The sequence below is a fragment of the Acomys minous genome, assembly GCF_964271855.1.
Source record: "Acomys minous genome assembly, chromosome: 6".
Lineage (NCBI taxonomy): Eukaryota > Metazoa > Chordata > Mammalia > Rodentia > Muridae > Acomys > Acomys minous.
Window position 1 is genome coordinate 36,016,997 of NC_140487.1, and position 25,536 is coordinate 36,042,532.

Genomic DNA, 25,536 nt, shown 5'->3' on the forward strand with positions numbered 1-25,536 from the left:
TATACAAGCACACCATCCTTAGGAGAGCTGAACTCCCTGAAGATATCAGCCAGGGCTTCACATTTTATTAACAGCAGCTTCTATCACCAAAATCCATGGCAGACATTCTTTTGCCTCCACTCTGAAATGCTGAGACTTCAGGTATGTACTACCACTAGCTAGAAATTCAACCTTCCCCCCTCTGCTCCCCGCCATGTGTTGGTCTTTGTGAGGGTGTCAGATGCCCTGGGACTGGAGTTATATACAGTTGTGAGTTGCCAGGTAGGTACTGGGAATTGAACATGGGTCTTCTGGAAGAGCTATTAGTGCTCTTAGCCACTGAGCCACCTCTTCAGCCCCCACAAATACAACCTTTTAATCTAAGTTTATCCTTCCTTACCACGGAGGTATTTTATGGAAATAAAAGTAGAACATCATTTAAATCACAAAGATGGTAAAATTTTGCCACATTGGACCAGTGAGATGGCTCAGCAGATAAACGTGCTTGCCACCAAGTCTGATAATAACTGAATTTAAGCCCCAGGACCCATGTGGTGGAGAACTGACTCCTGAAAATTGTATACCAATCTCCATATGAACACTGTGGTGTGTGTACACACACACACACACACACACACACCTCTCTCACAAATAGCAAATAAATGTAATAAAAATTGCCAAATGTACCAGTTTTATTGAACAAAGTTACCTAACAAAAGAAAAATTATTTCACACAGTAAAGTGGACAGAATTTCTGTCCAATGTGTTTGCTCCAATTCACAGGGCAGCATCACTTCTATTATCAGCACCTTCCGTTTTTTGAGACAGGGTTTCCCTGTGTAGCCTTGGCTGTCCTGGACTCACTTTGTACACCAGGCTGGCCTCGAACTCACATCAATCTGCCTGCCTCTGCCTCCCAAGGGCTGGGGTTAAAGGTGTGCACCCCCATGCTAAATCTAATGTCTTTTCCTCTATTAAACTCATGCAATCAGTGTCTACTGATTCTCTAAATTCCAACTCCAAGGATTTTTTTTTCTCCCTGTCCCTGCAGTGAATGTCTCAGAAATTCGGAACTTAAAGCATTAAAACTACGGTTCCTAATCCGGGTGTAGCAGTCATAAGTAAAATATCCCAGTGCCTGGGACATGGATTAAAAATTTAAGGCAATGCTGAAAGCTGTACCATATACTTTTAATCCCAGCACTTAGAAGAGGAAGAAACAGATAGATCTTTGTGAGTTCCAGGACTGCCAGGACTACACAGTGAGACCCTACAATGATAATAATGACGATGATAATAGTGGTGATGATGAAGACTGCAAGGCAAGCCTTGGCTACATGAGTTTGAAGTCACCTTGGGTTACTTGAGATGCTGTCTCCAACAACAACAACAACAACAACAACAACAACACACAAAAGAGTGGCTAATAATATCTTTCTTCAGATGGTGATATATCTTACCTTCAAGAAAACAGCTATCAATTTTCATAGGGCACTAAAGTAACCCATCATTAATAAAATTAAGGACACCAGGACTCACTGTTATACATTATTAACTGAAAATAACATCAATTCTTTCTATGCCTAACTAAAAAGACAAACCAAAGACAAGACCTGAATTAATGGAACAGTTATTTTTCATTGCCAAAACAAACATAGCACAGGCCAATTATCTATCACATCTACAGTTTCAACAGGTCAATATATATTCACCACTATATGGAAAGAGTTATTTTTGCAAGACCAGAATGCCACAAAGCTGTGGTCAATAGACCAAGTTTTAAAGAGAAAAACTACATTTCCTGGTAAGCCACTAACTTGGGGGGGGGGGGGAAGCAAAACACTGGTTTTCCTGTTACAACTCTACTGAAATTACTTTTAGGAGGTTGGCAATAATCTCAAGAGGCATCAACACTCAGTATTGAGCTCAAACATTTATAATAAAAGGTTAAGATTCAGGTGCAATCATCACCTCCACAATGAATGATTTCATGTCATTCTTTTCCTGTTTTAGGACTATTTACCATCCCATCCCATTTACCTTTTAACTCATCACTGTTGCCAATGTCTGATAGATGTAATCTTTTATACTTTTGTTATTTATATTGTACTATACTATTTATATTATCTTTTAATCTCCTCCACAATGTTATGGTGTCTTCAATACAGTCAGTAAAGCAGAGAATGTCTGTTAGACATCACAGGTGTTGCTAATCAGAACACCACAGCTAACAGGCTGGCATCCTTCTAATCATATCTCTAACACACTCAGCTGAGTGAGTTGAGCTTGTACAGCTGGAGAATAAAATGCCATTTAAAATTTGATTGTTTAATGCTACTGATTCAAAACTGATTTTTTTAAAAGGTGGAGTAGTTTGTTTTAAGTAATAATCAACTTGTCCTTCCATCCAAGTACTAAGCAAGCCTGGGCCTACTTAGCTTTTGTGGCCTGATGGGGTAAGGTGCATTCAGGGTGATATGACAATAGTCATCTTGTCTTAATATGTATCTGAAGAAAGTTACTCACAATCTCACCAGACAAAGCTTCCATTTTAACTTTAGCTTTTAAAAACAAAACAAAACAAAACTACTGTTGTTGCCTGGGGGCAAAGTGGGGAGGGCCAACATACACCTCTACACCTGCATAACGCACACTTTCCAGCTGGGGAAATAGGTCAGTGGTAGAGCACTTATCTAACATGCAGAAGGCCCAAGGTTCAATTCCCATCAATGTGCAAATAAAACCTCATCCTGTTTCCCCTGGCTTGCTAATCAGCCTCCTTCCAATTCATCTCCTAATCTTTGCATCTCGTGTGACAGCCCTCCTAGTCTTCTGTTTCTCAAATATGCTCATCTGTTCTCTCTGGGGAACAGTTCCTCCCCAGTTTGTCAAGGACTCTAGCTGTCTATCAGCCTCTTCTTTTTTCAAGATGGTGCTCCGTAGCCATGTGCCACGCAAAGGGGGTCTGAGAGTACCTAGATATAAAAACTTGCCAAAGAATCCAGGATGCAGGGCACCATAGCACACACCTGTAATCCCAGCACTCGGGAGGCAGGCAGATCTCTGAATTCAAGGACAGCCTGGTCTACAAAGCAAGTCAAGGGCAGATAAGGCTACATAGAGAAACCCAGTCTTGAAAAAACAAAAACAAACAAAACAGAATCCAGGGCTATCCAAAATACAATCACACTTAGAGCCATGGCTAAAAGACACAAAATAAAAGCAGCAAAAGAAAAGGTGTGTGAACCAAAGTCAAGAAGTACAAGTTTCTCACAGTTCTCTCCCAATAAAGGACTATGAATTCCCAAAGCAATTAGTTGTGACAACCTTTGTAAAAAGTTGTCTACCAGAGAAACTCACCAGGCAGACAGTGCCCAGAACTCACTGCCTAGCCACAGAGGCACTCTTTGAGTAGCACATCTCAACAGTCTAGAGTCTGACATGGAAGGCAGGTGTTCAACATAAACCTTATTACTTCAACAAGAGAGACACAGTGAACCACTCTTAACAAGGGAACTCTTCTAAAAGCCCAAGGCCCCAGACATCAGCCAAGGCTCAACCATACAAAGCAGGTATTTCTAAGAAGAACAATCCAGGCCCGCTAAGTAACACTTCACACATGCATAAAGGTGAAGAAGCAAAAATTCTCTCCTCTTCAAAGCCTTCTCATCTTATACAGGTGTCAACAGGGTAAATTATCTTACTAAAAGATACTTTAAGATTCATTTATTTATGTATGAGTGCTCTATTTGCATGTATGCCTGCACAACAGAAGAGGGCATCAGATTCCATTATAGACGGTTGTGAGCTCCCATGTGGTTGCTGAAAATTGAACTCAGGACCTCTGGAAGAGCAGCCAATGCTCTTAACCTCTGAGCCATCTCTCCAGCCCCACTAAAAGATACTTTAGGCTTCACAAAAATTGTTGTAACTGAGATACTAGGACATACTATTTTACATACATATACATGTGTTATAGAAAGACTCCAATTATTTGACACTGTCAGAGAGCATGTATCAATTCTATTAGATCTTTAATCCCAGCATCCAGAGAGGCCAAGGCAGGAGGATCTCTTTGAGTTCAAGGCTAGGCTAGTCTACAAATCAAGTCCAGGACAGCCAAAGCTACACAGATAAACCCTGTCTCCAAAAAATAAAACAAACAAACAAAAAAGAAGTGGCCAATTGGCTTCCCAAATATGTGTCATCATTTTACTTTCCCATGGGTAGACTTATAAATATAATTTTTCTATATTGTTCTAAATTTTGTCAGCTATAAAATTTTGAATTTTTCCAATCAGCTAGGATCTCCAAGAAAACTAACGACCACTAATTTACATTTCTCTGATTATTAGAAAGGCTGATGATTACCTTCTTTTCTTAATTATCATGCCATATACCTGTTTCTAATAGAGCAGCAGTTCTCAATCTTCCTAATGCTGCAACCTTTAGTACAGTTCAAAATTATTTCATTGGCTTTTTTGCTTTTGTTTTGTTTTTCAAAACAGGTGTGTGTGTGTGTGTGTGTGTGTGTGTGTGTGTGTGTGTGTGTGTGTGTGTGTAGGTAGCCTTGGCTATTCTGGAACCTGCTCTGTAGACCGTGCTGGCCTCAAACTCATAGATCTGCCTGCCTCTGCTTCCTGAGTGCTAGGACTAAAGGCATGTATCACCACCACCCAGCTTCACAACTGTAATTTTCTGATATGCAGAATATTTGATATGTGACCCCTATGAAGGAGTTGTGACCCACAGGTTAAGAACTACTGGACTAGAGTGTTTTTGTTTTAGAGGTGGTTAGACATCTAACTGCTAGAAACAGAGTTCAAAATAAGCTTTTCCTTAAATAGTTCTTGTTCATGGTATTTTATCACGGGATGAGGAAGAGAGGTGGGACAGGGACAGGAGTCGGTCACAAAACAACAACAAAAAGCAAATAAACTAATATAAGTCTTGACTTACCTAAAACTGTTAAAATTGTGTTGGACTGAAAATGTACATTATGGGGCTGGAGAGATGGCTCAGTGGACTAGAGCACTCTCTATTCTTCTAGAGGTCATGAGTTCAAGTCCCAGCTACCACATGGTAGCACACAACCATCTATAACAGGGTCTGATGCCTTCTTCTGGCATGCAGGTGTACATGTATATAGAGCACTCACATACATAAAATAAATAAGTATTTAAAAAAAAGAAAATGTACATTACAACTTCTTAGAGCAATCACTTTAAAAAGTGAAAAAAAAGTACAAATGACAGAAAAAATATTAATAATATAATATGGTCAGTGAAAAGGCAAAAGGCAGAAAAAGTGAGAAGTAAAGAGAACAACCAAAAACAAAACAAAACAAACAAAAAACCATAACAAATGTAGCAGCATTGAATGTCAATAGTCTAAATGCATCAGTTAAAAGACAGATTACGAGAGTAGGTAAGAAATTGACTACAGAAATTCACTCTAATAAGAAAAAATATAAAGATTTAAAAGCAAATGGATGTTGGAACACATGCCTGTATCTCAGCTGCAAGCTGAACTAGCCACTTTCCCACGGAATATCATTTTATATCTGATAAACATCCTCCTTCCAGTGTAGGAGGATGGACCAATGTAGATTGGTCCACATCCCCCAAAAGGGAATGATTTTCATCAGTTTATGAAGCTGTAATCATAGGCAATGTTATAGGATGTTTTTATGAGTTGATACATGATCACAAGGTTCCATTTGGTCCTGAGTCTCTTAATTCAAAATATAAAAGTTTCATGGTAACTACTAGTGTACTATTAGAGATTGAGAGAAAAAAGCCTTAGAGAGAAAATTAACTAAGAGTGAAGGCGATACCCCAACTCATTTTTCTGGAACAGGCAGAAGATAAGTCATAGATTGGAATGAACACACCCTGTTACTTTAAACAGAAAGGAACATCTGCTTTTTCTTTTCTTTCTGAGACAGGGTCCCATCAGGTAGCCTTGGCTGGCCTGGAACTTGCTATGTAGGCCAGGCTAGCTACAAACTCACGGAGATCTGCCAAGTGCTGGGATTGAAGCCATGTGCCATCACACTCATCTCTCTTTCTTTAATACACTATGAAGAAAAAAATGCCTCACACTATATTAAGCTCCTAGGAGATGCTGGGAATTATTAAGAGGTAGAGACTAATAGTGGTCACTGAGTTCCTGGGGAATGCCCTCAGGTGGGACTGTGGGATAACTCCATTCATTCCATGGCCTGGCCATGCAGACAGCGTCTGTCCTGAGCCACTCTCCTCCATGATGTTCCACTTTGTTATGTACCCTAAAGCAATGCGACCAACTACCATGAACGGGGGCCTCTCAAAGTGTAGGTCAAATACAACTTCTTGCCAAGCCTGATAGCACAGGTTTATAACTCAAGATCATATCCAAGTTCAAGGACAGCAGAAGAAGTTTAGCAGCACTCTGTATCAAAATAAAAAAGTATGCTGGAGAGAAAGCTCAGCAGTTAGAACGTGATGCTCTTGCAGAGGACACAGGCTCATTTCCCAGCACCCACATGGCTCATCCAACCTGAGGCTCTCTAGGCATACATGTGGTACACATGCAAAAATAAATGTAAGCAAATGTTCATATACATAATATGGAAAGTTTTAAAGGGCTGGGAAGATATTATCAGCTCAGTATCAGCACCTACTTAACGTGTACTGCAAAAACAAAAATACAATGTCATTTTTCTCTTACGAGGTGGCTATCTCAAGTATTTGTTCCAGTAACAGAAAGGTGACCAAGCGAGGGATGAAAACTTTATTAGATTTTTGAGTTTGGCTTTAAAAAGAATCTTGTCTTATAATATGCACTTCTTTCCTCTGTAGTTAAACATTCCTCCATTTCTCTTCAGAAGTTTCTCCCAATCACATATAAAGAAGTTCTCACCTTGGCCAACTTTACACACTTCTACAATAGAATTCTCATGTCACTGGCAACTTTATTCTCAGTAACTTGAAAGTGGAGATAACAATTCTGGTCATTCTGAGCTCTTCCCTTAAGCTCAAAACATTATTTACTGTAAGGTGTAAGAGATGCCTTTACTCAGTAGAAATGGGCTTGACAGAAGAGTCCAGAAAAGCAAAGCCAAATAAAAAGTAGCCTAGATATGTCAGACAGACAAAGGAGAAGCACAAAAAGGCTGACATGCAAAGACTCATCTAGGCAATAGAGTTCCCCCCTTATAATCTTAGCCTAGTTTGGACATGGGCTATTAAACATCAAATAAAGGTTTTGGAAATTTTTCAGGACATTTATGCTCCACTTGGGGAAGCTGTATTAATGTTTTGTAGCTACTAAGAGCAAATGTTATAGCCTCTGCAGCACAATGTCACAGGAAAGCATCTGTTTCCAGTTCATGTCTCTTGTTTAACCCAGCCTGTCACCTTTCAAGATCCATTAACAAGTACTGTAATTTCTAGTTTCATATTCCTTTAACATAAGAGTCTACGACTCCAGAGGCAAAACCAACCTATATAAAGGGAGGGAGAAAAGACCTAGACAAGCTCGTCACATGTCTGTGGCACAGGATCTATAGCTCCTTTCTTATCTCACCTTGGTTTGGTTCTCAGTACAAATTCAACCTTAAAATCTACACTAACATATACAGGGGGAGGAAATCCCCCTCAGTCACAGTCATAGGGGAGGGGAATAAGGGGGAAATGGGAGGGGAGGAATGGGAGGATACAAGGGATGGGATACCCATTGAGATGTAACAAGAATAAGAAAAATTATTTTTTAAAAAACTGCACTATCATTTTTAGCTGTAGTTTCTTTTTGGCATGTGAGTGTGCACGTGTATGTGAGTACGTGTGGATGCCCCAGCTTGAGGTTCAGTACACTCTTCAGTATTTTCTACCTATTTTTTGACAGCGGTGCGCATGGAATCCGAAGCTCACTGACTCGGCCAGAATGGCTAGTGGTGAGCTTCTGGGCCTGCCTCCACGTCTCCAGCACTGGGATTACAGGGTACACCTCTATGCCTGGATTGTTCCTAGGTGCCAGAGATCTAAACTCAGATCGCTATACTTACATGCCAAGCACTTTATAGACTGTGTTATCTCCCTAGCCTTCAAATACATTTTTTTGGAAGGTGGGAGTGTTTCAAGAAAAGATTCTTCTGTGCAGTCTTGGCTGTCCTGGAACTCACTCTGTAGACCAGGTTGGCCTTGAACTCACAGATCCACCTGCCTCTGCCTCCCAAGTGCTGGGATTGAAGGTGTGCACCACTATTGCTGGGTTCAAAAGCAATTTTAAAACAGATTCTTGTTTTTATTAGTGTGTGTATGTGTCTGTGTGAATGTATACCACACGTGTGCATGCCTATGGAGGCCAGAAGAGGACAAGGAATCTACTAGAACTGGAATTACAGCCATTGTGAGACACACTGTCAGGGCACTGGGAACTGAACTCAGATCCTCGGCAAAAGTAGTGTTTTTAACCACTGGGCTATCGCTGTGGTCCCTAAATATAAATTTTAAATGGGGTATTTTTTAACAGATTTGAAAAAACCAATGAAAAATACTAAGCTAGTAGTATGGTTAGTTTTTATGTCAATTTGACACAAAGTAGAATCATTTTGGAAGAGCTAACCTAAATTCTTAAAATGCCCCAATAGGGCTGGAGAGATGGCTCAGAGGTTAAAGGCACTGACTGCTCTTCAGAGGTCCTGAGTTCAATTCCCAGCAACCACATGGTGGCTCACGACCCTCTATAATGTGAATTAATGTCCTCTTTCGGCCTGCAGGTGTACAGGCACAGCACTGTATACATTAATAAATCTTTTAAAATAAAATAAAAATGCCCCAACCAGTGGCCTGTATCTGTAATGCATTTTCTTAATTAGTGATTGATGTGGGAGGGCTCAGCCAATTTTGGGTGGCTGGTGGTCCTGGGTGCTATAAAAAAAAAGACTTAGAAAGCCACAGGAATAAAGCAGAAAGCAGCACTCCCCTTTGGCCTCTGCATTATTTTCTGCCTTCAGGCTTCTGCCCTGCCTGAGTTTCTGACCTGACTTCCCTGGATGACAGACTACAGGCTGTAAAACAAACCCTTTCCTCCCCAAGTTACTTTGGTGTTTCATCACAGCACCAGAAACTTTAAACTAAAACAGTAGATCACAGAATTGTCAGGCATGGTCCTGAAAAGACAAGAAAAAACAAGTTTCTGATTGTTTTGTTTTCTTACAGCGCTGAGAGGGATCCAACTCGGACCTCAACATGCCTCTCAAGTACTCTAGTACTCAGCTAATTTCCCAACCTGCAAGTAAGAAAACACTAGTCTAACCAAGAACTGAGCAAAGAAGAAAAAAAAGGATTTTAAATATCAGAAATAAAGTAAAATTACCAGCTACAAGAACACTATTAAACTGGAGTATAATCCCAGTATTCAGAATGCCAAGGCAAGCTACAACAAGTTCCAGGGCAGCCTGTGCTACATAGTGAGACCCTGTCTCAAAAAATATTAAAACAACACTGACCATATATATGGCCACAACTCAATCTAAAAAGGTCCCATTGTAATATTACACAACTTTTGTCATAATAATGGAACATAAAAAATATTCCTTATTACAACATTCAAAAACAAAGAGACTGTTTCATTTCAAGTTGTCTGTCTTTGGAAATACCATCTATCATTTAGATGTTTATAATAATACACCATAACCCTGTCCCTCCACATCCTTGAAGTATTGGTAGTTGGCTGACAAGCTCTTTCTTCCAGAGTCTGCTTAGAGTTGGCAAGATGGCTTAAGGGGTAAAGGTGTCTACTGCTGAGGCTGACAGTCAAGAGTTCAATCCTTGGGACACACATGACAGAAGAGAACAGACTCTGATAACTTGTCCTCTGACCACTACAGGCATGCTATTCTTTAAAAAAATTTTTTTAATTTTTAAAAGAATCAGATTAAGCCGGGCAGTGGTGGCGCACACCTTTGATCCCAGCACTTGGGAGGCAGAAGCAGGCGGATCGCTTTGAGTTCGAGGCCAGCCTGGTCTACAATGTGAGTCCAGGACAGTCAAGGACACACAGAAAAACCCTGTCTCAAAAAACCAAAAAACAAAAAAAACCAAAACCAAAACCAAACCAAACAAAACAAAAAAAGAATCAAGATTAGATATGGTTCTCTTTACTGAATGTGCTCAAGTACACTTACGTTTTTCCTACCTCTCGTTTTTCTGGCATAATACAGCATCTTCAATCATCACCAAGAACATTATTTATTTATTTTGTTTAGCCTTAGCTATCCTGGACTTGCTTTGTAGACCAGGCTGGCCTCCAACTCACAATGATCCATCTTCTCCCCCTGCCTCTGCCTCTGGAGTGCTGGGATTAAAGGCGTGTGCCACCAAACGAGTGCTCACCGACAACATTCTAAGTGCTAGTTAGACACTCTACATAATATGTCTTGGTCTTCCCAGGCAGGTCTCACAGCCTCAGGTTCAACCTGCTCATAATGACAGCCGAGTAGAGACAGAAATTAATGGCTGCTGGACTGCAGCGTTTATCTTTCGGGGTCTAGATGTTCTAAGATTTGGGGAACTGAAATCCTTGAGTACCAAAGGGCTGTAATCCTTCTTTCTCCTAAAATGGGCTAAGGCAAATCTTGGATATAATTCAAGAGTTCAGACTTCTCTGAAGAAAAAACACAGCTCCTAGAAAAACAGACAACTGCTTCTGACGAGTCTTCTCGGGACTTCCTAACTGCCAGACCTGCAGCTGCCAGTTCCAAGCACAGTACCTGTAACATGGGAGGCACTCATAAACCTCCACAAATATTTTTTCTTGTATAAATAAGTGGATGACAGACCAGAGATGAAAATGATAAATCTGTGGCTGCCTTTAGTACCTACTAGGGTAGTTACTCACAGGCTAAGAACCTCTAAAACATGTCTGAAAAGAAGTAGTCACAGGGAACGTAGAGTAGTACACAGCCCCAAGCCCAGGGGAACAGGATCACATCTCACGTTCCCCAGGAAAAACCCAAGAGCCACTACTGCTTGTTTCTTGTATCTACCACAAGCCAGCAACATAACACTGTACTATTAATCACACGGAAACAAGACTTTTGTGTGATTTCAGAAGAGATAACTGTCAGTAAGTATATAAATTTTAAAACTTTTTTTTTTTTTTTTTGGTTTTTTGAGACAGGGTCTATGTTAGACTTGGCTGGCTCGAACTCACAGCGATCCACCTGCCTCTGCCTCCCGAGTGCTGGGATTAAAGGTGTGTGCCACTATGCCTGGCAAAAATCTAAAAACTTTTAACTGCTATAAAAATATGAAAACTGTTGGGAGTTCAGCTTCTTTGTGGAAGAGTGGTAGTTCAGAACAATTGCATAAACTTTTTCAATTTAAATCTAACCAAAGGCCCCTTTTCTATATAGTATTACAAATCCAATTTTTACAGAGAACAAGTGCTTCTAGGTCAACTACATTAATAATCTTATTCCAGAAAGCGAAAGTTAAGTACATGTCCCCCTCCCACTCATTAGGTAAACAATGAAGTCATGCTGAGTTTCTAATTGTCATGGCGCTGCTGTGTGTCATTCCAGCACCAGCAAGGCTGAGACAGGACTGCTGCAAGCCTGAGACCAGTTTAGGCCAACAGCAAACGAAAATGTTTATTTGCTTGCTTACTTATTTTTGAGACAAGGTCTCTCTCTCTATAGTCCTGGAGTTCCTGTGGAGACCAGGATGGCCTCGAATTCACAGAGATCTTTGGACCTCTGCCTCCCAAGTGCTGGGATTACAGGCATGTGTCACCACACCCATCCTAAAATTTTTTAATTTTTTGACCCTCAAAGTTCCAGTCTAAAGCCAGGCACGGTGGCTCACGCCTTTAATAATAGCACTTGGAAGGCAGAGACAGGTGAATCTGAGTTCCAGGCCACCCTGTTCGACAAAGAGATTTCCAGGACAGACAGGGCTATTACACAGAGAAACCCTGTTTCAAAAAACAAACAAAACAAAACCCAAAAACCAAACCAACCAAACAACAACAACAACAAAACCCCAAAAAACAAAGTTCCAGTCTATAAAAGGCAAACCTATGATTTCTAGGAAAGTAAAAGGTATACTTAACAGTATACCACAGATATGCAAGATTTCATTTCTTTGATAAGTTCATTCAAAGATGAGTAATGACTTATTTCAGAAGGATGAAAATGTGCACGCGCACACACAGCCAAATATAGGAAAGGCAGCATGAGACTGAGGAAGACTTTGAAATGTTAGGTCAAGCAACACTCTTCATACAGGCCTCTAAACTAGAAATCATGATCTGGGATAAAGCTCAGTAGCATAGGAAGATTATTTAACTTGAAAAGGCCTTCCTTCAATTCCACGCGAGGAGAAGAAAAGAGAGGTGAGAACGGGAGGGGAAGGAGATAATAAAATATGAACCATGTGCTGGGTGGTGGTGGTGGTGCACACCTTTGATCCCAGCACTCAGGAAGCAGAGGCAGGTGGATCTCTGTGATCCTGGTCTATGAAGTGAGTTCCAGGACAGTCAGGGATAAACAGAGAAACCCTGTCTTGAAAAACGAAAAATCAAACAAACAAAAGAACCATGCTTCCAATGTGTTTTATATAGGTATGTTAAAAAGCCCAAACAATCAACCAACCATACAGGTGCACATGCCTGTAATCCGAGCACTCGAGGAGGCAGAGGCAGGCAGATTTCTGTGAGTTTGAGGCCAGCCTGGTCTACAAAGCGAGTCCAAGACAGCCAGGACTACACAGAGAAACCCTGTCTCAACAAAACAGGAGAAGGAGAAGGAGAAGGAGAAGGAGAAGGAGAAGGAGAAGGAGAAGGAGAAGGAGAAGGAGAAGGAGAAGAAGAAGAAGAAGAAGAAGAAGAAGAAGAAGAAGAAGAAGAAGAAGAAGAAGAAGAAACAAAGAAAACGAAACCATACAACTGAGAAGGAAGAGATTAAATGCATGTCTCCTCATTTTACTATTACGGTTCCCTTTAGCCTAAAGATACCGACACTTCCAAGTCTTTGAGGAAACTGAGTATGGTCCATGGAATGGCTGAATGAGACCAGGAGACAATAAGTGCTGCTTTGTAATTACTTGCCAAACATCCATCTGTTCACAAGAAACCATAGTGATATAATATCTAGATTTTATTTATTAAATCTCAAACCAGAAGCTTAAATGGTGTTTTTAAATTAAAATTAATATTCTAACACAATATCCTTAAAAGTCCATGATTTATGAGGTGTGCCCCACTTAGGTGAACCCTCAGTCTCTAATTGCACTAAGCAGCACTCATAGAATCAGATTTACCCAGAGGAAACTGCAAGTAACAAAACCATACTTTAGTGGCTTTACATCAGTCTAGTTGTTTTTTTTTTTTTCCGTGTTTTTTTTTTTTCATGTACACAGTGCTCTGCTTACATGTACACCTGCAGGCCAGAAAATGGTTGTGAGCCACCACGTGGTTGCTGGGAATTGAACTTAGGACCTCTGAAGAGTGGACAGTGATCTTAACCTCTGAGCCATCTCTCCAGCCCAGTCTAGCTTTTTTTTTTTTAAAGATTTATTTATTTATTCAGAAGAGGGCATCAGATCACATTATAGATGGTTGTGAGCCACCATGTGGTTGCTGGGAATTGAACTCAGGACCTCTGGAGGAGCAGTCAGTGCTCTTAACCTCTGAGCCATCTCTCCAGCCCCCAGTCTAGCTTTTTTAAAGTAGAAAAATTTATACTTATCTATATATATGTATGTCACTTGGCATGTACATGGAACTATAGGTGCCCATGGAGTCCAGAAGGGGATCCTTTGGAACTGAAGTTATTATAGGCAGGTATGAGCCATCAGGTGCGTACTGGGAACCGAACTTGGGTCATCTGCAAGAGCAGTATGAGCTACCTCTCCACATTTGTGCACACTGCAGTGCTCAAGAGGAACTCAGAGGACAACCTGTGAGAGTCAGTCCTCTCCTTCCATCCCGTGGGTTCAAGGCATTGAACTCAGGTCCTGAGGCTGGCAGCAGTGCCTTAGCCTACGGAGCCATCTCCCTGACCATTCCAATCATTTATCATGCTTTCTTTCCCAGTGGTTACTGAAAGTACTACCACGTTTCTGTAATGCACCTGTGTACAGGAAAGGGGAGAAACTGCTCTCATGGTAGTCTAACACTACTGCAGACCTTCCTAAGAACTCACCTGATGAATACATGTCTTAATAGCAGTAAGCCTGCCTACAATTCCCACTCACGAGATGGACAACAGCACTTATATTACAGTCAGGCTTAGGAACAGAGCAAGAATTAAGTGCCTGCCTCCAGTATTAGAGATTTTCTGATGCGGAAACTCAGAAATGTAAATGTTTATGAGATTAATAAAATGACTGATATAGAAACAAGGACATGTTTAATATATGAAAATTTTAACTTATCTTAATATAATGTCTTTTTGCTTCATCCTTTCAAAGCTTCTATTGATTGACTGACTGATTGAGATAGGGGTTGTGTGTGTGTGTGTGTGTGTGTGTGTGTGTGTGTGTGTGTATGTAGCCGAGGATGCCCTCAATTCTCTTTATAGATCAGGCTAGCCTTGAACTCAGATATCTACCTGCCTCTGCCTCGCAAGTACTGGGATTAAATGGTGTGATCCACTGCCACCTGGCCTTTAAAACTTTTTCTAAACTAAATGTCAAATATTGGGGGGGAGGGAGGGAAATTCTAAAAATAAATGCAGTAAATCACTCTAGGAAATTGACACATTTAGCAAACTTCTAGTGCACTCTCAAATGTCTATCTAGAAAATTAAGCGGTTCTCTGCTGCTTCTGAAATTTAAAATTTAAGTTATGTCTGTCTGAACACAGACAATAGACAAGAAAGCAAAAACTAGTAAGTTAGTGGTGTTAAGCATGAAAAACATTCTCTATAACTAGCTTTCAAAAACTAGTTACATATACAAAATCCTGTAAGTTCACCCAAGATATTATTTCAGACCTGCAAGGATAACAATCATCAGAGAGACAGACATGAGGTAAATATAGCAAAGCTGGGATCCACATATATTCCATTATGCTGGAAACTAAAGCAGCTAAACAACTCCAGTAATTCCATTTTCAGTCTAAGAGAACTGAAAACATAGGCCCACACAAAAATTCACAATAGCTAAAAGGTGAAAAAAGTCAAATACCCCTCAATAGACTAATGAATAAATAAAATGTACTTTCCATATAACATTATATTTCGGTCATAAAAAAAATAAAGTACTATTAACTGCAACATAAACAAATCCTGAGAACATGTCAGCCAGCGTGGTGGCCATGGCCTGTAACCTGGCCCTGGGAAGCCAGAAGCAAGAGGCCTGCCTGCCATTCACCTGGGCAGCAGGGCCCACACAACAATAGCCTAACTCAAAGAAGCCAAAGCAAATAAACAAAAAACGTGAGTGGGGAGGGAACAAAATGAAACAAAACAAGGTTCCAACTCCATTTACACAAGACCGTCCAGATCAGGCAGAGCTCCAAAGGCAAAGGGTGGATTACTGATGGCTGCAGAAGGGAGCATATATGAGGTTTCTTTTTGGGGTGCTAAAAATGTTCTCTAATCAACTGTGGTAATGACTGTACAACACTGTGGCTATACTAAAACCTAGTGAAATGTACATTTTGAATTAACTTAATAGTAGATAATTATATCTCTGTAAAGTTATTAACTTTAAAAACTCCATAGACCACTATATTGAGTAAACAATTAAATATCTTACAGTTATCTGAAACTTAAGATCTCTGTAGATTTTCAGTCATCCCTTTTTGTTTTCTAACATTTCCAATACAAGCACCAAATCTGAAGATTTCGGGGTTTTACTTAATTGTACTTAAAAGAAAAAATAGATACAAAGATAATGAATAGTAGGGAAAAAATACTCAAGACTTGGGTCTTCTTTTCAGATTCTACCATCTATATTAAGTGACCACGGCATGGTGGCACATGCTAGTAACCCCAGCACTAGGGAGGCAGAGGCAGGCGGATCTCTGTGAGTTCAAGGCCAGCCTTGTCTACAAAGCGAGTCCAAGACAGCCAAGGCTACATACACACAGAAACCCTGTCTCAAAAAACAAAAACAAACCCAAACAACAACAACAACAACAAAAAACAAGCAAACAAAAGGTTAAATGGAAGAAAACTATACCTGAATCTGGCTTCTTTCCATACCCTAATCCCAAACTGCTTTCCCTAGATAGCAAAGCTCTGCCTTGTCAGATGAAATGGGTGTTTTCTTAGTCTCTCCCTACCAGGCCTTTTAGCTCTATTACTTAACTCTAGTAATAGTTCCTTTCTCAAATCCCTCCCAGGCTCTTCTGCAGCCTGTGGTTCCTGCGTCTCCACTCTGACCACACCTTCCCAGGAACAACCATTCCTATCCCCTGCTTCTCAAGACTATCCTCGTCAAGCTAAAGCCGCCGTTCCATATGCTTGTCTGAATCAGCGCACTCACTCACGATGCTCCACTACTTCCTACAAATTCATATGGCTGCCACCTACATGAGCTCCGTATTTGTACTGGACATGTCACAGGCATTTAACATGTCCCGAACTAAATTCATCTTTCAATCTGAAACTTTCTCCTGAATTCTTGTCTGGTCAACTCTATTTGTTTCTTGTCTTTTCTTTTTTGGTTTTTCGAGACAGGGTTTCTCTGTGTAACGTTGGCTGTCCTAGACTCGCTTTGTAGACCAGGCTGGCCTCAAACTCCCAGCGATCCACTGCCTCTGCCTCCCAAGCGCTGGGATCACCACACCTGGCTTCTTGTTTCTTTTCTTATTACATTATCCACCATCCTAAATGGTACCATCTAGCCTGAGTATCTTAAGCTGGGAATGTTAGAGCCATAATATTATGCTCATACTCAGTGCATCACTGAGACGTCTTTTTTTCTCTCCCCACCCCCCAAGTATAGTTATTTCGCTCCAGTCTAGCTCCAAACTCAGAATCCCTCAGCCTTCTGAATTCTGGGACCACTGGGCTGAGGCTTGTTAGTCCTCAGCAAATCTGTTGTATATGCTCTATTTCCCTTGACTTGATTCAGATAAAGCTTTCTGCCAAACAACTACCTTTCTTAAGGCATTCCATGGCCTTCCCGTGACTAAGAGTGCTATCTTTCAGCTTCTCTACCAGAACATACCTGAGTAGACAGGGCTTACAGTAATCTTTAAAAAAGCAGGCTGGGAAGGTTGGGTGTGGGGAAAGGGCAGAGAAAGGGAGACCACAGCAATGTTAAACTAGTGCATTTGTTGTTCTCAACAACCTGCCTTTCCCCTATGACCTGCAGCCTTCCACACACCCCAAGGTAAGGAAGAATGTGTAAACTCAGTTAAAACATAATGCGATAATTTTTTTTTCTGGAGTTTTGTTTTGTTTTGTTAATTGCATGGTGTTCCAATGTGAATGTACATATGACAACTTGGTGCCGCAATGTCAAAAGGTTGAACATACCTGCTAGAGATGGGGGCGGGGATCAGTATACAATTACCGTATGGTCCCACAGAAAAATTAAATATTAAATATAATAAGATCCTTCACAAAGAGAAAAAGGAAAATAGGGACCACCCCCTCCTCAGAGTCCAAACCCTATCTGTCTCAGGCATCACCTTTTGTCTGTGTTATATATTGGCTCTCTGGTCCTCAGTACATGGTCTGAGGATGCCCTCTCTATAAGTCAACCTCAAGGAACATGTATGGAATAAAATCTAACTCAGACTCCATTCAGGGCACTGACTATCCTAGCGGACCTGGGGCTCCATTTCCAGCACCCATATGACAACTCACAATTGTCTGTAACTCCAGTCTTGGGGAATTGACATTCTCTTCTAGACATCAGAAACACATGTGCTACACTGGCATACATGTAGACAAAATACCCATACACACAAACAAAAACCAAAACTCATTCCTGTCAAATACCAGTAAATACCATGATCTTAGTCTAAGAGTTGAGAGTAAAAATCAAGCTGCAGAAATTAGCATGCCAATAATAATGTGCTTGGTATAGTTTACAAAATCTTGGTACCTATGTTTTTTTCTTTTTAAGAGAGAATCAACACAACAGGCCAAGGCCAAGAACAAAAAACTATAGTTAATTCCTTCTTTCCCCCTTTCCTATGGCAATCTTTAAGCTAAGCTTGTCTAACACTCCCACTCTCTGCCTCAGCTCCTGACTGCTGGGATTACAAGCAAGTACCATTATATGCCTGTAAAGAAGAAATACTTCTATCACCAAAAGTAATCAAGAAATTCATGTTAGGAATAGTGGCAATATTTCCAGCTCTGGAGTGGTAGAGAATCCAGAGGAAAAGGTAAGTTCAAGGCTAGCCTAGGCTATGTGAGATCCAGACTCAAAAAGACAAAAAGAAATGAAAACAAAAATCAAACCAAACAAGATGTTTTGTTTTTTGAGACAGGGTTTCTCTATGTAAGCCTTGGCTGTCCTAGACTCCCTTTGTAGACCAGGCTGTCCTCGAATTCACAGAGAATTCAACCTGCCTCCCCGAATGCTGGGATTACAGACGTGCATTTCTAAATCATTAAATAAATCATGAATATATATATGCGCGTGCGCACACCCACACCCACCTAGACTTTACTAACATTGTATAAAGTAACTTTTTAAAGATGTAAGCATATATAAATATTTGTATCCTGACTTAGTACTTCCTGTAAAAATATATTAGGCAATATACAATGTAAAAGCTTTATTCATGTTAATCAAAGTATATAATAGAACATACAATAGACTAAACATACAACTATAAGCAAATAGTTAAACTATAATAGTCCCATTGTGACAAACCTACTTATATTATTCCTAGAAAGTAGCTGTAACTAATAAAAAGATACATATCAAAATCTAAATTTATAAAACCCCAAAAGACAAGAATATTATCACAGGTCCATGTGGCAGCTCATAACTTTCATCCCAGCACTGGAGAGCATGAGGCAGGGCTGCCACCAGTTCAAGGACAGCCTGGGTCACAGAGTGAGTTCAGCTGACTGCCCCTCAGAAACAAAACCACCAACCCCCCCCCCCCCACACTCACACAACTATTTACAAAGGCATATATATTTCTTGTGGCATAGACTCATTATAAACATAAATACAGGGAGATTAATGGAAATAGCTCCATGCTTGGAATAAGGCCACAGTATGGATGCCCAACCCATTTTCTCAAGTGCAAAGTATTTCCATTACTGTTAATAATTAGTATTCTAGGATAGGTGTGGTTGCACACTCCTTTAATCCAAGCACTTGGGAGGCAGCAGCAGGCAGATCTCTGTGAGTTTGAGGCCAGCCTGGTCTACAAAGCAAGTCCAGAACAGCCAGCCTAGTACATAGAGAAACCCTGTCTTGAAAACCAACCAAACAACCAACCAAACAAAAAACCACCAAAAAAAAATTAGTATTCTGTAATTTGTAATTTCAAAACTATATTACCTTATAATGAAACACTTGTAATAGTGAATACTACCTTTTAAGACTAGGCTCTACAATGTTAAGAATTTAAAATGAGTTTTTTAATCCACTTCAGAATATAAACATAACAAGTTAGAATTTATTGGCTCATCTTTTGATTCTCTTTCCATGACAGAGGGCAGTTCCTTTCCAGCCTTCTAGTCAAGGGGAAAAAGCAGAGCCAACTGCCAACAGTCTTAATTATAGCTATTGCTTATCAAGTCAGGAAATTAAAAAAAAAAAGTCAGCATTATAAAAGAACAGCTTTAGTCATCAAATCTCTAGTGTAGAACTACCTAACTATCTTTTGGTATTATGGAAGAATGGGAACAGATTTGGTCCTTGTGAAATGACATCTCCAATAGGAATCCCTGACTCATCTCTAAAACATGAACCCCAAGGCCACATTCCCTGTCCAAAAGTTCAGGGACTGGGCACCTGTCTGCACCGCCTGCATTACCAAACAATGCTCCTTGACAGACTACGTCCAGGAACAGCAAGGTGACAAGCATGCCAACAACAGCTAGCCAGGGACTACACAGCCCCTTCCGTCACTAACAAAGACTGAAAGCCATTAGTTTTAAACATCCTAAATAAACTATTTTCTTCTATGTTCACTACAGAGTAGTAAAAAGAGGACTCTATCCAATTTTGTAAATGATATTCAAGAGATACTAAAGTCAAAATTCTCAATGGTAACTAGGAAAAAAATGTACTTTACCCTTTATGGATCAAAAAGCATCTCTTCTAAAACATCTAAATAACAGAATGCTTAAAATAACGGATAACTGGATTATTTGATCTACACTTTTCAGTCTATTAAACAAAATCTTGCTCCCACTTTCCATTTTTATAAATCTGAGGTAGAAATCACAAAGCCCCACAATACTATCAATACTGTGCAAGGCCAATGGTCTACTTTTCAAGCCATTAGCAATTTTAGCACTAAAGCTTTACTAGACAGAAATCTCTTTAAAATGTCAAAACCTGCTTCAGTAGTAACAGTCACTTCATCTGCACTTGGAAATGAAAAATAGCCAACTTCTCGTGCCCACTCATTTTTAAAGACCTCAACTGTGTATGGCTTTTCATAACCAAATTTCAGATTAACTGAGTACTCTTAGAAGTGCACCTTGTCCAGACCAAATTCTTCCCTCGCTCATTTGCTGTTCCCAACCCCCGCTAAGGAGCGAAGGACTTCCCAAAGTCCCATTTCCTTTTCCATTCCCTAGACCTCCAGGGTTTACAACGCCCCAGTCTTGCGCAACATCCGTAGGAGCAGCAGCCGCAACCACCGCCTCCATAGCCGGGAAACAACTCTAGAGGGAACATTGTCCAGGAGAAAAAGAAAAGGATTGGGGAGGGGGTAATGTAGGAAGTCAGCTTCTGGTCCCACGCCTTCGGAATTGACACCCCCCCCCACGCCCCAATTACGCACCTAGAGCAATTTCACGTACTAGACTTTTAACCCTCACCTCCACTAAAGCCTGCCTACACAAGCAGAGGGCGGAAAGGGGGTTGGGGTGGCGGAAAAGGGGGGGGGGACGGGAAGGTTATCTCCCAGTTCAGGGCTTCAGCCCATATAGTCGCCTCCACCCCACAAGGACTATTGTTCCCAAGTTCCCCACCCCCACCCCGGATAGGAAGTGATAGTCACATCCCCTCCGGCTTCGGCAATATCCCCTAGAGTCCGGAATGAGCTTCCTTCAGGATAACCCCTATCCACACTGAATCTAAGCCTCCCTCCCCGCCGGCCCCCAACCTCACCTAAAGTCACACTGGCCTTATGACTACCTCAAACCTGGGTTCAGGAAGAAAAGAACCCGGACTGGATAAACGGAGATCTGGTAAACTCTTGAGATTCCTTATGGACAACCCTTTGGCAAGCGGTGAGATAATAACCGTGAACTCAAGACCCAGGCCGGCATCAGGAAAAGGGACCCAGCGAGTTAACGCTACCAACACCCTCGCTCTCCGTCTGCGCTCCGCTTTGCCGGCCGCAGCCAGACAGCTCGCCCCGACCCTCCCCGGAGGGGCAGGCGGGGAAAGGCAGGCGTGGGAAGGCGAGCCCGCACCCCAATCGCCGCCGCCCGGCCGGGGAGACAATAGGTAGTCGCGGGCGGCGGGGCCGGAGCGGCTGGGCCCGGCGGCCGCTCCCTACGTTCCCCGGCCGGCTGGGCGCCCCACCGGCCGCGCAGACCCGCGGGGGAAATTTTAAAAAAAGAAAAGAAAAGAAAAAAAGGGAAGGCTGAGGGGCGGGGGCGACCTCGCCTCCCGCAAGCTCGCCGGCGGCGCTCGCGGCTGGGCGCGCGCCCCGCGCCTGTCCGCGCCCCGCACACAAAGCGCTGGCGGCCCCCGCCGGCCGGGAGAGGCGAGGGGAGCTCCTGGGCCAGTGACACGAGGCGACGGGCGAGGGCGGACACTCACCATGAAGTCGCGGGCGAAGTTGTCCTCCCCATTGTGGTCCGGACTCTTCATGGCCTGGACCCTCTGGATGAACCTCCTCAGGATCTCCACTTGCTCCATCCTCCCGCGCACCCCCCGCCGCCCGCCCGCGCGCCGCAGCGCCCGCTCCGTCTTCCCCAGCTCGCTCCGGCCCGCCCGCCCTCCCTCCCCGCCGCGCGAGGCGGCTGCGGCGGCGGCACCGGCCGGGCTCCCCGCGCAACTTGAAGAGCAGCGCCGCTCTCCTCGCTACCAGGCGAGCCGCTGGCTAGCGCCGGCCCCAGCCCCCAGCTTGCCCCATCCTCCTTCCCCGCCCTCCTCAGTCCGAGACACCGCCGCCGCCGCCTCAGGAACACGGCTCTCCGTTCGCCCTGCCCCCTTCCCGGTTCTTCCTTTTCCCCCCCCACCCCCCACCAGCAGCCGCCGCAGCCGCCGCCGCCTCTCCCCACGGGCGCGCCCCCGCCGCCAACCCAGACGCGCGGGCCCGTGCGGTGGCCCCGCCCCAAGAACAAGCCGCCTCCGCGGGCCCGCCCCTCGCCCGCTTTGAGTGGCTGGAAGCCGCTTCCGGGGCGTGTCCCCCTCCCGGCTCTGTCGGTTCTCAGCGGTGAGGTTGGGTTCTGGTGGACCGCCCGCGTCTGGAAGCGGGGCCAAGCTTAGTGGGCCAGACAGTAAACTTCAGATGGGACTCGCGGCCTCCCGGTCTGGCGGGGAGGAAAAGCTGACTCCCAGAGTGCCCTCCGCGCTACCGCCTGCCAGAGTGCCTCGGAGCAGGGTGGGAGAGAGGTATGCTGGGAACTGTAGTGGAGTCACCTCCGCCTTCACCGCCCGAAGGCGCTCTTACCAGTGGCTTAGTGAAGGGCACCTCAGGCTTTGGCACTGTGGCTAGGAGAGACTAATCGTTTCTCGAGTGAAAGGGCTTACCCTTTGCAAATCCGTCTTAACCCCAGTGAGTGAAAGCTTGTAATTCAGAGTGCGCCCTTCACATCACACGTACGCTAGGAACCGTTTGCCAAGTGGAATACAATATAGCTGCCTATCTTTAAATTCGCACGGTTTCAGAATTGAATGGGACACATTCCTTCGTAGAATAGAATTTGTGACTCTTACCAGAGAACACGTCGATGCTATCTGTCCTTTCATAAGTAGAGTTGCCCAAAGTCCACCCCCCCACACACGCACACACAGCATGTTCGCATAGTCAGAAGTAGAACGCAACTTCTTTTACCGTGACTGTAGCCACACACTCTGCCTCTCGAAGGCGAGTTTGTGGTGGAACTGTTGCACAACTGAAGGGTTGGATCCATGGGCTGGCTTCGATCACCTACACCCACAAACAACAAACATGTTTTCACAGACCAGGTAGCCAGGAATTTTGGTTAAGATAGGAAATATCAATGCAGGATACATTTTCTAAATTAATGTTTGGCTGCACTGCAAAGTTTGATTTAAAGAAGTTGAAGACAGGCGAATAGCAATGTACAATTACATTTAAAAAATACAGAAAATAATGCACCTAATATATGCCAACCCATTTCTCTCAGAAGTATGTGCTAGCAGATGTGTCCTTCCAAATCTTTCTCTACACTTTTATAAATATATACCTGTAAGGAGAGTTTAAGGTTTTGTTGTTTTGGTTGGTTAGTTGGTTTTTCGAGACAGGGTTTCTCTGTGTAGCCTTGGCTGTCCTGGACTCACTTTGTAGACCAGGCTGGCCTCGAACTCACAGCGATCCACCTGCCTCTGCCTTCCTTGGCTTGTCTTTTAAAGCAGTCTCAGTGCATAACCCAAACTGCTCTGGCTGTCCCTAGCCTCCTGGCTCAGCCTTTCAAGCCTAGCAATACAGGTGACTGCCACACTACCTGTCAAGAGATACAGTTTTGCTGTATAGTTAAGCATTCAGGTGCCAGGCATGGCGAGGAAGGCTTGCAATACCTCCAGTCAGAAGGCTAAAGTGGGAAGATACTGAGTCTGAGGCCAGCAGGGGCTACCTAATGAAATCCTGTTTCATAAAATGAAATAGCTCCAGGAATAACTTCATTTCTAAAATAAACTTTTGAAAGGGGTGACTGTAATAATTTAACCCACCACAAAGCTAAATTTCACTGAAGGTGAACATAAGAATTCAGGCTTGAAGGCGACAAAGTAGGTAGATGGCTGGGGATGCCATCGCTTTTATTGATGTACTTTTATATTTTGGTTTCTCTGAGACAGGGTCTCACTCTGTAACCCAGGCTGGCCATGAATTCATGGCTGTCCTTCTGCCTCAGCCTCACAGGTGCTGGGAGGACAGACTTGAGGCACCGGAACAGCCTACACTTGATAATGTCCAAAGAGCGTAAAGCAGTCGGGGGTCAGCAAGCACTGTACAGCCGCGCTCTGGAAGAGCGGTGTGATGGGAGCACTGAGGCCGATTTGGCCTCATGTTTTGTAGGGTTTCTTTTTTTTTCTATATGCTTGAGGGTTTCTTGAGTTCCCAGCAGCTACTTCAGGCACTGTGTAAAGGTTAGTGAAAAATTAAAGCATCTCTGAAAAGTTCATCTGTTTAGGAAAGACTTAGCTTTCTTTGATGATTAGCTCTTTAACTTCTCCTACAGTTAGAAATTGTACGAAATAGTGAATTTCCTTACATCATCACACATGTGTGTCGTATTCTTTGCTCATGTTCATCCTCCCATTGCCCTTTCGTGTCTTCCCTCCTTGTGCCCTTCCTCCTCCCAGGCTGCCCTTTCTAAATGTATTTTGGAGGCCATCAAACGGCTCAGTGTATAAAGGTGGTTTTTGTTATTATTGTTTTTGTTTTCTTCTTCTTCTTCTTCTTCTTCTTCTTCTTCTTCTTCTTCTTCTTCTTCTTTTCTTCTTCTCCTCCTCCTCCTCCTCCTCCTCCTCCTCCTCTTCTTCTTCTTCTTCTTCTTCTTCTTCTTTTTACCAAGGCTGATAACCTTCTTCCCTGGAAGAAGAGAATTTTCCTCGAGTTGACCTCCACGCACCCACCCCCTCCCACAAAGAAATAAATGTATTAAAAAACCCAGGCAATATCCTAAATATACTTGAGTTTTGTTTCAATCTACATGTCTTTTGAGCCACTCAAAATATGAAGGGGTGTGTGTGTGCGCGTGTATGTGTGTGTGTGTGTGTGTGTGTGTGTGTGTCTGTGTGTGTCTGTGTGTGTTGCAAAATGTTTCAGGAGAAGTCCTTTACCTAAAAAGTATATAGCTTCGGAAGAAAGGGAAAAAATAAGTTAGTAAATGCCAAATGAGAGGTTAAAGAAAAGTGATTTAATAATGGTGAGAGGAGCCTAACAGAGCCAGTTGTCAGAGGGTGATAGTCTCAAGATCGGGGAGTCTGAGCGGGACGGAGAACACCCAGGCGAGAAAACGTGAAACAAAAGGTTGAAAGCAGCAGAGCAGGAGTTTAAAATAGACTTCATATAGATTTGCCGGCTCCATGGTAGACTGGTCTCTAGAAAGTGATGACCGCTTAGTCAAGGATTCACCCTTGACACTGTGGGCACCAGGAGCCACCCAAGATTTCTGATGTTAGAAGTAAAATGAGACTGAGAAAAATATTAACCTGGTACTTTAAAAAAAAAAAAGGAGTTGTGAATTAATAAATGGAAAATGAA

At 42.7% G+C, this 25,536-nt stretch overlaps 2 protein-coding genes and 1 pseudogene across 4 annotated transcripts in view; 2 read left to right on the top strand and 1 right to left on the bottom strand.

Moving 5' to 3' along the window:
• The window catches only part of PTPN12 (protein tyrosine phosphatase non-receptor type 12), a 74,525-nt gene extending 52,336 nt beyond the window's left edge, over positions 1 to 22,189 (bottom strand). Inside the window, exon 1 of one of the 2 annotated variants that reach the window (XM_084787280.1) lies at positions 21,900 to 22,189. In XM_084787280.1, the coding sequence (XP_084643406.1) occupies positions 21,900 to 21,998 (99 nt within the window). In that variant the 5' untranslated portion in view covers positions 21,999 to 22,189. The remainder of the gene's footprint in view (positions 1 to 21,899) is intronic. The other variant, XM_084787281.1, reaches the window with a different exon arrangement.
• The window catches only part of LOC311600521 (large ribosomal subunit protein eL34-like), a 127,529-nt pseudogene that overhangs the window by 81,824 nt on the left and 20,169 nt on the right, over positions 1 to 25,536 (top strand). The window lies entirely within an intron of this gene.
• Positions 22,414 to 25,536, top strand: part of LOC311600522 (uncharacterized protein) — an 83,299-nt gene continuing 80,176 nt past the window's right edge. Inside the window, exon 1 of the mRNA XM_084787304.1 lies at positions 22,414 to 22,697. Within this exon, the coding sequence (XP_084643430.1) occupies positions 22,594 to 22,697 (104 nt within the window). The 5' untranslated portion in view covers positions 22,414 to 22,593. The remainder of the gene's footprint in view (positions 22,698 to 25,536) is intronic.